Source organism: Microtus pennsylvanicus, chromosome 16 (genome assembly GCF_037038515.1).
Source record: "Microtus pennsylvanicus isolate mMicPen1 chromosome 16, mMicPen1.hap1, whole genome shotgun sequence".
NCBI classification, from domain to species: domain Eukaryota; kingdom Metazoa; phylum Chordata; class Mammalia; order Rodentia; family Cricetidae; genus Microtus; species Microtus pennsylvanicus.
The window spans coordinates 41,472,327-41,486,202 of NC_134594.1; the positions used below are offsets into that span (position 1 = coordinate 41,472,327).

At 35.8% G+C, this 13,876-nt stretch overlaps 1 protein-coding gene across 1 annotated transcript in view; it reads left to right on the forward strand.

The window, feature by feature from the left end:
• Window positions 1–13,876, forward strand: part of Fstl5 (follistatin like 5) — a 405,920-nt gene that overhangs the window by 40,451 nt on the left and 351,593 nt on the right. Inside the window, exon 3 of the mRNA XM_075950900.1 lies at window positions 5,083–5,221. Within this exon, the coding sequence (XP_075807015.1) occupies window positions 5,096–5,221 (126 nt within the window). The 5' untranslated portion in view covers window positions 5,083–5,095. The remainder of the gene's footprint in view (window positions 1–5,082; window positions 5,222–13,876) is intronic.

Here is a 13,876-nt window from a genome sequence, read left to right on the forward strand (position 1 = left end):
GCCAGAGTTCACAAATCTTTGTAAACATATTAAGAGTAGTCAACAAAAATGCTTTTCCTTAGTACAAACTTAAATGTCTACGCATTTACCATACAGTCTGTCTTTAAAACAGCAATGAATATTATAACCCAAATTTAGCTTCCTTCTTCTATTCAGTTTCTAATAAAGCTGTTTATTGAAAGGTAGAATCAATTAGAATTGGGACAGTTTTGTTCAACTTAATGATTAAGCTGTCCTGGGAGTAAATATTCTTGTTTTGAAAGTGGAATTAAAAAAATGATCATATTTTTTTTTACTCAAAATTAAAATTCTCTTCTACTCTCACATGCTGAGAAGAAGAAATACTGAATGGTTTATATTTTTTTTAAGCCCAGAACACTACAAATAAAAGTCCGGACAATTATCATGGGAAATAACATGGAATTCAGAACCACGAAAAGCTCTGTCACCATGGGCTCAAGCAAATCCCTCCCCTATTTGGACGCAGTCCCAAAGCCATACCCTTCTGATGTGTCTTGTTTTGCCATTTACCTAAATCCACAGGTAGTATAAAACAAAACCCCCTTTCCAAAGTGTTCTTTTATGAGAATTACATTTTTCTTTTCCAAGGGTTTTTTTTTTTCAGAAGCATTATCGTGTGAAAAAAAAAGTAGAGTTATAGAACGGAAGCATGAGTCAAATGTGATTGGGTTTAGCTTGCGTCCTGCATACAGCCTTGAAAAGTAGCTAACTTTCTTAACTGGAGCATTTGATCACCTAGAAATGTCTTCTTTATATATAACTTATGTGTAAGAAGTAATATCAAAATATCCCAAAGTTATTTCTAGGATGAAATACCATGCAGTATCACTGACATATGTCTAGTAGGACAGATATGGTCTACTTCCCGTTCTGTTTGTTCTTGTTGCTTATCCCAGGTAAGGCAGAGATTCTTAGCTATCTAAGTAGCTTTTGCTTTTGATGATTTTGGGTAGCCTGAATGTCTGAAGCAAGTGAGATGCTGCGGAACGCATATCTTTTTTTATGAGACTTCACTGCCTAAATGGTGAATGCATTTTGTTTCATAAGACTGGGTTCTTTGAAGAATGTTCGAGCACTTTTTAGACGGGCACTAAATTGTAGTCCCGCATAGAGATCAGCATGTCCCTGTGAAATTAAGTTTGGCAGAAAGATGAGAATGGTACAAGAGCTTGCCTAACGTATTCAAAGAATGTTTTTGTTTATTTTTATTTTAAATGTGTCAAGGAAGAAAACCTGTTTGCCCTGGGTAGGGAGGCCTTCAAAGGAACCTCCTAAGGAAAGCCTTGTTTTGTGTGCAGAAAAAAAAAAAAAAGCCTGTTATGCGTGCAACAACTCACTTCTTAGTTGGATTCACCGTCAACCTAAACAAATGTTTTCAATGAAGTGAAGAATATTAAGCCCCTTAATGGATTTTAAATTAATTACTAATCACTATTCATTTATTTATTCAAATTTATTTACTGAACATATACCCTGTGTTAACTTCTGCTCTAATTCACATAAATAAATAAAATTCCTGTCTCTGAGTTAATTTTTCATTTAAATACAGATGAAAAACTAAGCCAATTATTACATAGAGTATCAAACATTGACAAGGGTTGTGATTTCAAGTTATTCTATTGCAATAAAATTTTCACTTATAATTTTTCCTAAAATGTTCTTTTTACTATTCTAAATTTCTTTAACTTCTAGAACTATTTAACCTTCTATTTGGATTAAACATATCTGTAAATTCATCTTTGAATTTTCTTTCTTCTTCAGACACATTCTTTCCCATCTTATAAATGGATTATGTGATCTATAAATACCAAGTACATGGTTATTATTTCTTTCCAGTATGTACTTGGTGAATTCCAGTTTCCTGTGTCCTGAAACTTATTTGTTACTCCCTTATATACATTGGGCTAGAGATTATAAAGCATTTTGGGATATATTATAAAAAGAGATAATCACAAGTTCTTTCAACTATATACTTGCACACATCTATGAGTCCACTCAGAAGTGATGAGTCAGCATAGATAATTAGACCAATGGCTCAACTTAAGTTATACACTGAGACTCACAGGGGCAAGCCCTCTGACTCAGGGAATTCTAGAATCCAGTAAGGGAAAAGGTCTTAGTGTTCCAGTAGTCTTCCCTCCTGCTTTAGAGTAGAGCAAAGATTTGGCCAAGATGAAGTTCCTAGGCACACGGTGGATACTAACAATCCACTTTTACTTTTACTTGAATGGAATGAGAACCTGTCTGGAACAAGCACAAGTTAAAGGAGCTACAGAAAATGTCAGCAGAGGTCACCAAGGCTGGTGTGACATTGTCAGAGACCAAATGAAGGCACTGATGCTAGCTCCTTGAAACTTAACCTTTTTTCCCAAGGCAGTGTTAAGAGGTGCTTTGATGGAGTGATGTAGGATTCCCCTGTGTATGTTGTGAATACCATAAAGCTGCTACTGGGAACAGACATGCCAGAAACTTGCAATTAAGCCACAGCCACATGGCAATGCACAGATTAATAGAAATGGGTAAAGATGTAAGAGTTAGAAGAGTTAGCCAATAAGAAGCTAGCCCTAATGGGCCAAACAGTGATTTAATTAATACAGATTCTGTGTGGTAATTTTGGGGCTCAGGAGTGGGAACAAACAAGCAACCCCCTACAAGAATGGAGAGAGAATCATCTGAAACCACCATAGCTCGGCCTGAAAACCACTTTTCCTGACTGCCTTATTTGATGAGATTTTCAATTTTCCATCATTTGACAGCTTTTCTCCAATCATAGATATAACAGAACAATTCCTTCAATGTCTTAAATTATATTTTGTTTTTCCTATTCTTTAGAAGACCCATTTTATTTGTTTTGCACAATTATAAAAATGAAATTCTGGAGAAGTATAAATAAATCCAAATCATACAATTTTGAATTTTGAAGCAAAGTAACAGACCTAGATGTTACCACCATAAAAAACATGGCCTGTTGTGTCATATTATGCAAGGAAATATTTTCTCCTGCTTTTTTGGGTATTTTTCCCATTTTAGATTATTTGACAATTACTATATTTTATAATTAATTTTAGAAAATTTCATCCTTCATACCTGTGCTGGCTAGTTTCATGTCAATGCGATGTATGCTAGAGTCATCTGAGATGTGGAAATCCCAACTGAGACAATTACCTGCATAAAAAGCAGCTGTAGGGCATTTTATCAATTAGTGATGGATGGGGAGGGCTCAGGCTACTGTGAGTGGTGACTTCTCTAGGCTGGTGGTCCTTGATTCTGTAAGAAAGCAGACTGAGCAAGGCATAGGGAGCAATCCAGTAAGCAACACCCCTCCATGGCCTGGGCACCATGTCCTGTCTCCAGTTCCCTATTTTGTTTGAGTTCCTGTCTTCACTTTTCTCAATGGACTATGATATGGCAATCAAGTAAATCCTTTCCTCTTAAAGTTGCCATTGTCATGATTTATCATGACAGCAATAGAAACCCTTACTCTATGCCTCCCCTTGACACCATTATTTTCAACAAGTCATCATCATTTTGTGTATAACCCACTATGCTTAATTGGAGCATAGTGATGATTGCATGTTTTGCCAAATGGGAAGGTACAATATCTCCGATCTAAGGCTTAGAGGACATTGTGGAAGAAGGGGTAGAAATACTCAGAAGATAGGAAGATGGGCTGTGGAATTGCATCTTCTTAAAATGATACAGGCATTTTAAAATGTAACTGTGCTCAAGGAACAGAGAAAAAGACAAAATGGGAACCTAAGTTATTCAGTCAGAGAAAGACTGTATCTGTGGCTATACCACAAAAGTAAGTGACATTATAATAGCCTCTTCCATAATGAAATGTTGATAGGCCAAACATTATCTTTCACAGATAGCAATGAATACATTGAGTTTTTGAGTGCAATGGCCATGTTCCTTCTTAAAGACACCGTTGTGTTATATATCCATCCTTCATTCTTATAAGGTTCCCATTTTGTCTTTTTCTCTGTTCCTTGAGCACAGTTACATTTTAAAATGCCTGTATCATTTTAAGAAGATGCAATTCCACAGCCCATCTTCCTATCTTCTGAGTATTTCTACCCCTTCTTCCACAATGTCCTCTAAGCCTTAGATCGGAGATATTGTACCTTCCCATTTGGCAAAACATGCAATCATCACTTAGTCTCATATTTTTTTTGCATATTTTGGGATTTTGAATTAAGAGCTATCTGCTGTCTTGGGAAACTCCTCTGATAAAGACAATACCTTTATTGTAAGAAATATATTTTACATTGTTGATCTAGAATTATTCTCTTTTTGTGCCCATGGGTTCAGACTTTTCTGATTTGTATCCCCATGATCTATCTCCTTTTTTGTCTCTTTGTTCTAGCTAGGCCCTCTAGAACTATGTTGAATAGATATGAAAAGAGTGGACAGCCTTGTCTTGTTCCTGATTTCAGTGATATCACTGTGAGTTTCTGTCCATTGAGTTTGATATTGACTCTTGGCTTGCTATATTTGGCTGGAGAGATGGTTCAGTGGTTAAAAGCATTACCTGTTCATCTAGAGGTCCCGAGTTCAATTCCCAGCAACCATATGGTGGCTCACAACCATATGTAATGAGATCTGATGCGCTCTTCTTGTCTATAGGCATAAATACAGACAGAGCACTGTATACATACTATATAAATAAAATCTTAAAAATTAAACATCTTTATTCTTAAAGAGGAGTTAGAGTTAAAGTTTATAAGCATATTTATAATTGCATTACCTACATTTAGAGTATCAGTCATAATTTATTTACCTTTCTAGTCTACATTGTATTGAATTTTCCCAGAGAATTTTTTTCAAATCCTACCTTTTTTAATTCTATATTTTATGAGACTGATTTTAAAAAGTACTGGTGTTATTTATGAAAAGAGGGTAGTGTTCATGAGAGGTGTCTATCTATTTATTACATAGTCACACACCAGAGAGTTCTGATTCAATATGTAAGGATTTCTTCATGGTATTGAATTTTTTGATATATTTCTTTATTATATAAAGTATTTTATTTGATTTCCAAAATTCTAATTTTGACAGGTAAACAATAAGGATGTTTAAGTCCTGGTCAGCTGTCTTCATTCTTGGAGTCATCTTCCTGGAGTCTGAAGGAAGGCCAACAAAAGAATCAGGATATGGCATTAAATCCTACCAACCTCTTATGAGATTACGACACAAGGTATGGCTGAGTTGTCAATCTTATTTATTATTCCTTCAGAGCCATTGATTTCCAAACATGCTTTCAATAATTTTCATTTTCTAAAACAATCCAGTTTTAAAAGTGGGAAATATCAGCAACTGAAAAATTACAGTTTGGTTAATAAAATAACGTCAGATTTTAAATAGATGTAGTGTGGATATAAAACTTACTGCAGCAGGTAGGAGCAGGGGTGAGAGATTAATGGTTAAGAGCACATATGGTTATTTTGAAGGAGCTGTGTTTGGTTCCTGGTTTATCTGGCAACTCTCAACCATTTTCATTCCAGCTCCAGGATTTCTAGCATCCTTGTCTGGATTCTAAGGCAATTGCACACACGTGTGCATAAAATGACGAGGTCACACATATGTGCACATCACTAAAAATAAAGCTATTCATTAAAAACATAATATATAAAATAATGATTTATATACCTGTTGGGAGCAGTGAGACCTCAGATCCTGAATTTCTTGTAATCCCCTGATCTGAGTGTCTACAGCTGCTCTGAGCACGAGACCTTCAGGAGTTCCTGATGGCAGGAGAGTGGTTTCTGGTGGGTTTGGCTGGGGCATGGCTATCTCTATATAATCTTCCCCTGAACACAATAAAGAGGGCATTCTTGAGGAATTCAAGGATGGCCCGTGTCGCCGTGTCTCTGTGTGTGTCTGTGTATTTTAACCTCCAGCCCCTTGCCCGAAGCTCGGTAACTGGGTGCCAGTGCACAGAGTGCAGACACGGGGGCGCGGTGCATGGCCTATACCAAGAGTTATGACTGAGTCAGTGAGTTAACTTCTATTATTTTCTTATGTTTCTTAGAGAGCTTTAAGGTGAAAACAAAGTATTTCTTTAAATCTCTACAAAGATATACATTCACACACACATACGCACATATGTTTGCAAAATTCAGCTTGAGTAGAAATTGTTGAATTTTTTCATGTAATAAAAAATCATTAAATCTTAGATTCCTTAGAATAAAAAGAAAATTGTTTGGTGGCAAATACTTTCTCATGTTCAACTTTTTCAAGTTCAAAACAGGCAATTTTATCTTATGATATCACATATCTAGTAAATATTATTTTGTGTTGTTTCTTTGCTTTAAAATATATGTATTGAGGTCAGAAACTATATTCATGCCTTTCCTGGTACTGTGTGCACATTAGACCCTGTTGTATTAAACCTTTGGCAGAGAATTGATGGGTAAATTATGGCTTAATTGTATCTCATTGTTTTTCTGAAAAATACAAGACCACAGATTGGGCATCAGTATGAACATTTATGACAATGTTTTTAGTTAAATTTACATGATAAAATATCAACATCAATATATTTATCTATGCAATTTAACCCATTTAAAAAAGACATAATTGAGTGAAATAAGTTGAGAACATACGTGCTCCAAAATTATTATATCTTAATATTTTTGTTGTATTTATATTTTTAAATCAGTAGAAATGATATATGATTGTTGGCATTTAAAAAGCAGGACAGAAATCGTATTGAAACACATCACTTTTAAACAGCTTTGTTTGACTCTAAGATTAAGCTATATATAAAAGTCACCTAGTGAGAGTTTGTATGTGTGTAAACATGTTGTATGTGCTACCTGTGTACGTGTGTGTGCAGGCATGCACATGTGTGCATGTGTGAAAATGGGTAGAGAGAGAGAGAGAGAGAGAGAGAGAGAGAGAGAGAGAGAGAGAGAGAGAGAAAGTAAACTGAAGAAGCAGTAGAAAGCAAGACAGTAGATAGTGCTTCTTCATAGGGCCTGCTCCAGTGCCTGGCTCTAAGTTACACTCCCGGGCTCCCATTCTGAGTTCCCTCAGTGAGCAACTGTGACCATGACATCTAAGCCCAATAACAACCCAGCTGCTTTTGGTTACAGTGTTTATCATAGTAGAGAAGGCAAACTAAGACAACCCACATATTCATCACATTGTGATACAAGCAAGAAGGATTAATTCGTCAGATCAGACTGAAATGTTCCAGATATGAACAAATACATACATATTTTATCATCTCCAGCTGTATGTATCAAAAATGTGATTAAAATTCATTTGTCTGTATCTCGCAGTAAAAAATGAGTAACAATAAACTTGCTATGCTAATTTTAGAAGTCTTAATTATCCTCTAGAAATCCACGTCTGCAGGAGAGCTGATTGTGTGTTTTACTGATGTGTTTATCCCACTGCATTTATGCAGTATCATCTGAGGCCATTCATTAGCACCCAGGAACTGTGAAATGCAGTCACTCCATCCAAAGCCCACAAAGTTCTGCTCTTATTTATTATGTATATTCTTGGACTTAGACATGGCGCACTCTTTCACAAGCCATTTTCCTACACATGGTTATTTAATTGTGGTGTAGTCTGGGGAACAGGACTGCTCTGAAATTAGTACAACTCAGAGAGGTGAACTGAAGTAGCTTTCCTGAGAGCAAGAGAAAGCAGCAGTCATCATCATCAAGCAGGAAAATAAGAAGTTGGGATAGAGGATGGGCAGATGCTCCCTAAAATGAGACACAATGATCGTAAAGCAACATGACACTGGCCTGAGAGAATTGTTTGCTTTTTAGACCATTGACAGTGTTCCCCCATAAGCAAAACAACTCAATTTTCATATTGTTTTCTGCTCCTGATGGTGGCTGTAGCCTGGCTTAGGGCAACCTTCTAGCATGAACTCACTAGGAGAAATAGAAATCACCTGGGTTATGGTTTTGTTATCAGAAATCTGCATCATAGGCAAAGTTCAATAATGATGGACTCTCATGTGCCTTGTGAAGAATTCCTTAACTAGCATGTTAAAGAAAAGAAAGTTGTTTTGGAGAAAACAGGGTAGTATTGTGGCAGTGAGTTGGGAACAGAGGCATGTGAAGCATCTTTGTCTGAGTATTAGCTAATAGCTGAAAAATCTCCCAGAATTCTCCTTTATCCTATAGCATGACACATGTCAATCATTGAACTTTGCATTCCTTCCAAAAACTACAATGAGTAATATATCCTGCTCATGACTGTGTCATGGGACAAGGAATGGAGAATGCTCTTTATTACGTTTAATCATTGAATTTGGGATTTGTTTGTCATCTCTCTGCGCTCCCAGCTTCTCTTCACAAATAAAGACAAAGCTAGAACTCCTTCCTACACCTACTACACAGAATTCCTGTGTGATACTTTTTTGTTGTTCCTTTTTGGCTACTTGTTTCATTTTCATTTTTGACTTTTTCTCATCTTCATATTTCTCTTATCCCCCTGCACTCACCACCCATTAATTGCTTAGATATAATATCTCAGAACAAGTAGACTTTTTTGTGTAACTTGTAATATTTATGTACTGACATCTCCAAATATCAACAAGTACGTTACTTGTCTGACCAAAAATCTTCCTTGTGTCAGCAACTACCCTGCCTGCTTCTCCACCTCTAGTGCTGATCACACTGTCACTGTATTGCCTGATGGAATTCTGCATGAGGACCATAGTATTCTTTGAGCATCCCTAATGGGATCACTGAAAGTCCTTTAAGTGTCTGTATCTCTCTTTGACCAGAGTGTCACTTCCAGCTAACCTGGCAAATTGAAGTTGATCTATAATTTCCCCCGAAGTCAAAGTGTTTCTCCATGAGGATCACTGTGTGAATGAAGAGAGGGTGGTGTGAAATGTAATGGTTCTTGAGAGCCTCGCTGGTCACAACGATACCATATAATTCAAAGAACTGATTTGTAAGAGATGATTTTTCTTCTGGTCTTTTGCCTTTGTACTAACACGGATAGATGCACCTAATGGAAACAAGCAGGAGAGATGTAGAGGGGAAAAGATAAACATAAAAGGAAACTCAGAATTCTAGTGCTTAAAGGCATGGACCTCTAAACAAACCAAGACCATTGTTTCCTAATAGGAAGACTGGGGGTAAGCCTTAGCAATCACTGTGATGCTAACAGGAGATTTCAAAGAGATTGTTAAAATGATAATTGATATTTTTTTTCTGAAGTCAGGAAACAATTTGAACCACACCTTGGAAGAAAATCTGGGGTCAGGGCTTAGAGAAGTTAAAAAGTTACTGTGAAGACTTAGCTAACTAAATATTAAGGGGATTACTAGTTAAAATGTATAGATAAATTTATTTGATGCATATCGAGAAGGGTGAATATTATTAAATCTTAAACTTGTTTCAGATAAATACCTTGCATTTACAAAATAATGATTCTATTTTTTCCTTAAGGAAATAATTCCTAGTTTCAACTAATGCTCAATCTCCTGTTTGTGCAAAATTGAGTCTGGGGTCATACAACCAAAGTACAATAATAATTAAACAATTTTTATTGATAGAAAGAGTATATTTAAGAAATACCATGGGTTTTCATTAAATTATCTTTTTACACACAGCAAGAAGATAGCCATGAGTTGTAGGCCAGCCTGTGGAGTAAAGTTATTTTCAGACCATCTTAAGCTACATTGTAAAAAATGTTTCTCAAATTCAAGAACAAGAAAATGTTTTCCTCCTTAATTTACGGGACTGTGGAACACTTGCTGAGCTAAGAGTTTTGCTCATGTTTGCTAAGTCTTAGTCATGCAAGATGAATAACTTGAGGAGATTTGATGTATGGTCTGCTAGCTACAGCTAACAGCAATGCATTTCTACTTATTTGGGAGAGGGTAAATGTATAGAATTCTCAGCATACACAGACACACAGAAAAATAATGAAGATCTGAGTAACAGTATCTTTAGTAGCACAGTGGTAGCGATTGCGTCATTATATATGTTTATTGGCATATCTAGTTGTGGTTTTTAAGTGCACAAAAGTTCTGCCAAACAAGTAAATAATGATGAAAAATAACATACAGAATAGTAAGCCTTTAGGAAATGTGTTGTGCTTGGATTATTAATAGGTTTAGATACTTTCTGAATTTTATTATTTTCATGTTAAAATATAAAAAGTGATGTTATAATGGTGGTACTGCTGACGAAGGGGAATTCTTCTGAGCTCCGTGCTCCTCTTTTTCTTTCAAAAACAGGAGGTCAGAGAAAAATGTAGTAAGCTTTGTTCAATGAACATATTTTCATACTGTCGCAAACCATGAAAGGTCTGAGATTTTTTCCTTTCATTCACTTTATAGATAATGGGTTTTTAGAATACCTAGTTTCACAAGTTGTGTCAGAAGTGGTAGTCTCTTGTGTTACAGACAAAGAACACGTCAATGTTCACAGCAGTGGCCGTAGACACAGTATCGGAATTTGGACTACATGATGATCATGTTGCTTGAAATTGGTGCAAGCTAATGGAACAATTCAGATATGGTGTTTAACAGATATCCACAGTAACGTAATGTCAGATTCTGAAGTGGGATATGAATGTGTGTGTGTGTGTGTGTGTGTGTATGTATGTATTTACATAATACATGAAAGAAGGGCTATGGTGGAGAATAAGTAAAAATACACTCATTTGATCTTTAAAATTAATTAAGTTTCAAGTCAGCATTTGCAGTCATTACTTTGATGTGTAGATAAATTATATATTATTTCCTGAATCTTTAATTCTTAAAAATTATTTTATTGTGAATTCAATTAGGAAAGTTCTATATTACAAATGTGAAGAAAATTCAGTTTATGAGCTCTATAGTCAGAATGGTTAAGTGATTAACAACTTTGTAGCATAAAAACAATTGAAAGAGTGGTATTATTTTTACTAACTTATTCTTTGTGATTGAGCTTTCCGATTTATAAGTTATAATAATATATAGAAAGCATGTTGTATACACATATAAATATATTTTCACACACACACACACACACACACTCCTCTCTCTCATACACACACACTGCAGGTAGGACAATTAAGGGCTGCCAACCCATTTGGTAAAAATGACACAGGGAGCTATTGCAAACAAAGGTGGAATCCATGTTTCTCATCTTCCTGTTGTACTCTAGCTTTAAGCAAATACCTTTCTGGTGTATTCTTTTACCAATGAAAAGCACACTTACACATTATTGCAACACATTTATTAAGTGCCTCGTACATGCAGAGAATTGAGTAAAGGATTCCATTTTGAATTCCCTGGAACATATGCTAATCCATCATATGACTGTTAGTGAAGTGATCATCTTAAATGAATTGACTTGAAAACACGATTCAATGAGAACATGATTCAATGAAAATATGATTCAATGTGTATTGAAATGTATAATAAGGCAAGTGTCTCTCAGGGAGAGCTAGGACAAAGTTTGCTTTATGGTAAGCTGTCTACAGAAAAATAAATGAGGCAATTAGCCGTGAAAACAGGCTTAGACTAAAGGTGTTGAGCTGAAGGATTCTTGCTGACAATGTATTTACCAACTGGATGGATTAAACACAGGACCCTCCTCACAGATGGAACTGTCAGCCATTATGATAGAGATGTCCAATAATAAATGTCTATTTAATAGGCAGTCAATCCAAAGTTTTCTCAGAAATCTTGGTTGTATTATTTGTTTCTCTTTTGTTTTTATCACAGTGTTTTTAGTAATTGATTTCAATTATAAAGGTCATTGTAGGTTAACAGCAAAAACAGTAAGACAATACATAGATCCCCATGTGTTCACATTTGTGCATAGATAGCCTTTTTCTGTTATTCAAGCTGTGGAACAGAGTGGGGAATTTGTTACAATCATCCAGTGATGTTTGATTATCACCCAAAGCCCATAGTTTGCAAAAAGATTCGTTTGTGGCCTTGGTTTGAAGCCAAGGAAGCTTTGATGAAGTAACATTAGCAGCATATTTCCATAACCTAAATTTCTGCTTTCTGCCTATTCATATTTTGTAAAAGATAACTCTTATTTTCATAATTTTACCTTCTATATAAATGGGATCACACAGTAACTTGGTTGAACGTATTGACTTATTTCACATAGTGCCATGCAGTAAGATTCCCGAATAGATTTTTATGACTTCATGTATGTTTATGCTTTAGATATAAATAACGTTCCATTGTCTGTATCCACACATTTTATGTATATACTCACCTGCTGAAGGATACTTTGTTTGCTTAGTTCATACTTTTTGAAGAAACCTGATGTAAATATCAGTCCATATGTTTATGCTTGATTGTGGGTATTTTCAGCATGATTTCTGGTGAAGCTTGCATTCACCTTTGAAAGGAATTGTCAAGCTATATTTTCAAAGTACTACCTACAATGTAGTAGAGATCTACTGTTCCCCACCTTTCCCAGCATGTGGGATTTCACTTATTCTACAGTTGTATTTTGTTAAATGTTTAATTACATAATGACAGACACATGAGGTACTTACTTAGGCCAGTTGTTCCCATGGGTCTTCTTTGATGATGATATGTGACCAGGTTTTAGACTATGTTGTAAGTGAACTTTTAGTATTTTCTTTCCTTGAAGGTAAAGAGCTCCTTCTATATGTTGGATACCACTTTTAGGTGCCTTTTATAGAAGTTTCTCAGATACTTTCACTTGTTTTCTGGACAATGTCTTTTATTTGGTAAATATGATAAATTTTAATAAAGCATTGCTTTATGTTTATTGTTTTCTATCTTGTGAAATTTTCAAGTGGTTTCTTTGTAAAGTTCTACTTTCAAGTTTTTGGGTTTTGTTGTTGTTTTACAGTTTAGTGTCTGGGCCTAGATTCTATTATCTCTGTATGTGGATACCAGATTTAATATATTATCTCTGTATGCCATCACTGTATTGGTTTTGTTTCTTTTTCTAAAATTTTGTATTTGATTGGTAACAGTCTTGTGTTTCAATGGTGAAGGTTCAGGCCCGAAGAGTTTAGCAGGTGTCAATGAACTGGTACCTTCATTAAGCCCCAGTAACAATTTAAATAAGACTATGAGAAAGATAGATCACCAAATAAATATCAAGTGTCATTCAACAGCAGAATAAATTAGAAGCACAGGTGTGAAAACTTGACAATAGATTAAGAAGTTGATGTCCCAGTTAACACAACTGAAAGCCATCCAAATATGACCGTGCGTACGTTAATTTTGCATGTGTATTTGGTTTTGTTGACTTTGTAACTGCTTTAATCTTCTTATATTCTTAGATGTTTTTCACTTCAGGGAAATCTGGTTAGCCAAAAAAACAATTCTGTGAAACTTCTTTCAAGAACTGCCAACACTTCTCTAAAAGTATCATCAGGGCACTGAGTCTATTAGAGAGGATGGCGTTCTACAGTAAGGTCTAGTTTTATCAGGGCACTGAGTCTATTAGAGAGGATGGCGTTCTACAGTAAGGTCTAGTTTTATCAGGGCACTGAGTCTATTAGAGAGGATGGCGTTCTACAGTAAGGTCTAGTTTTATCAGGGCACTGAGTCTATTAGAGAGGATGGCGTTCTACAGTAAGGTCTAGTTTTATCAGGGCACTGAGTCTATTAGAGAGGATGGCGTTCTACAGTAAGGTCTAGTTTCATCAGTTATTAACACAGTTGATGTGCTGTCTTGTTCCTGAAATAAGACAACCAGGCAGAAGCCATTTAGACAAGGAAGGGTTTGCCTCTGTGGACAAGCATGGGGGTGAGAGCAAGAAGCTGTTGGTCTGCAGTCAGGAAGCAGGGGCAGGAATTCTAATGTTCACCGCTTTCTCTTCTTATCCAGTCCATACCCCAGCGCTGAAATGTTGTTGTCCGTAGTTAAGGTGCATC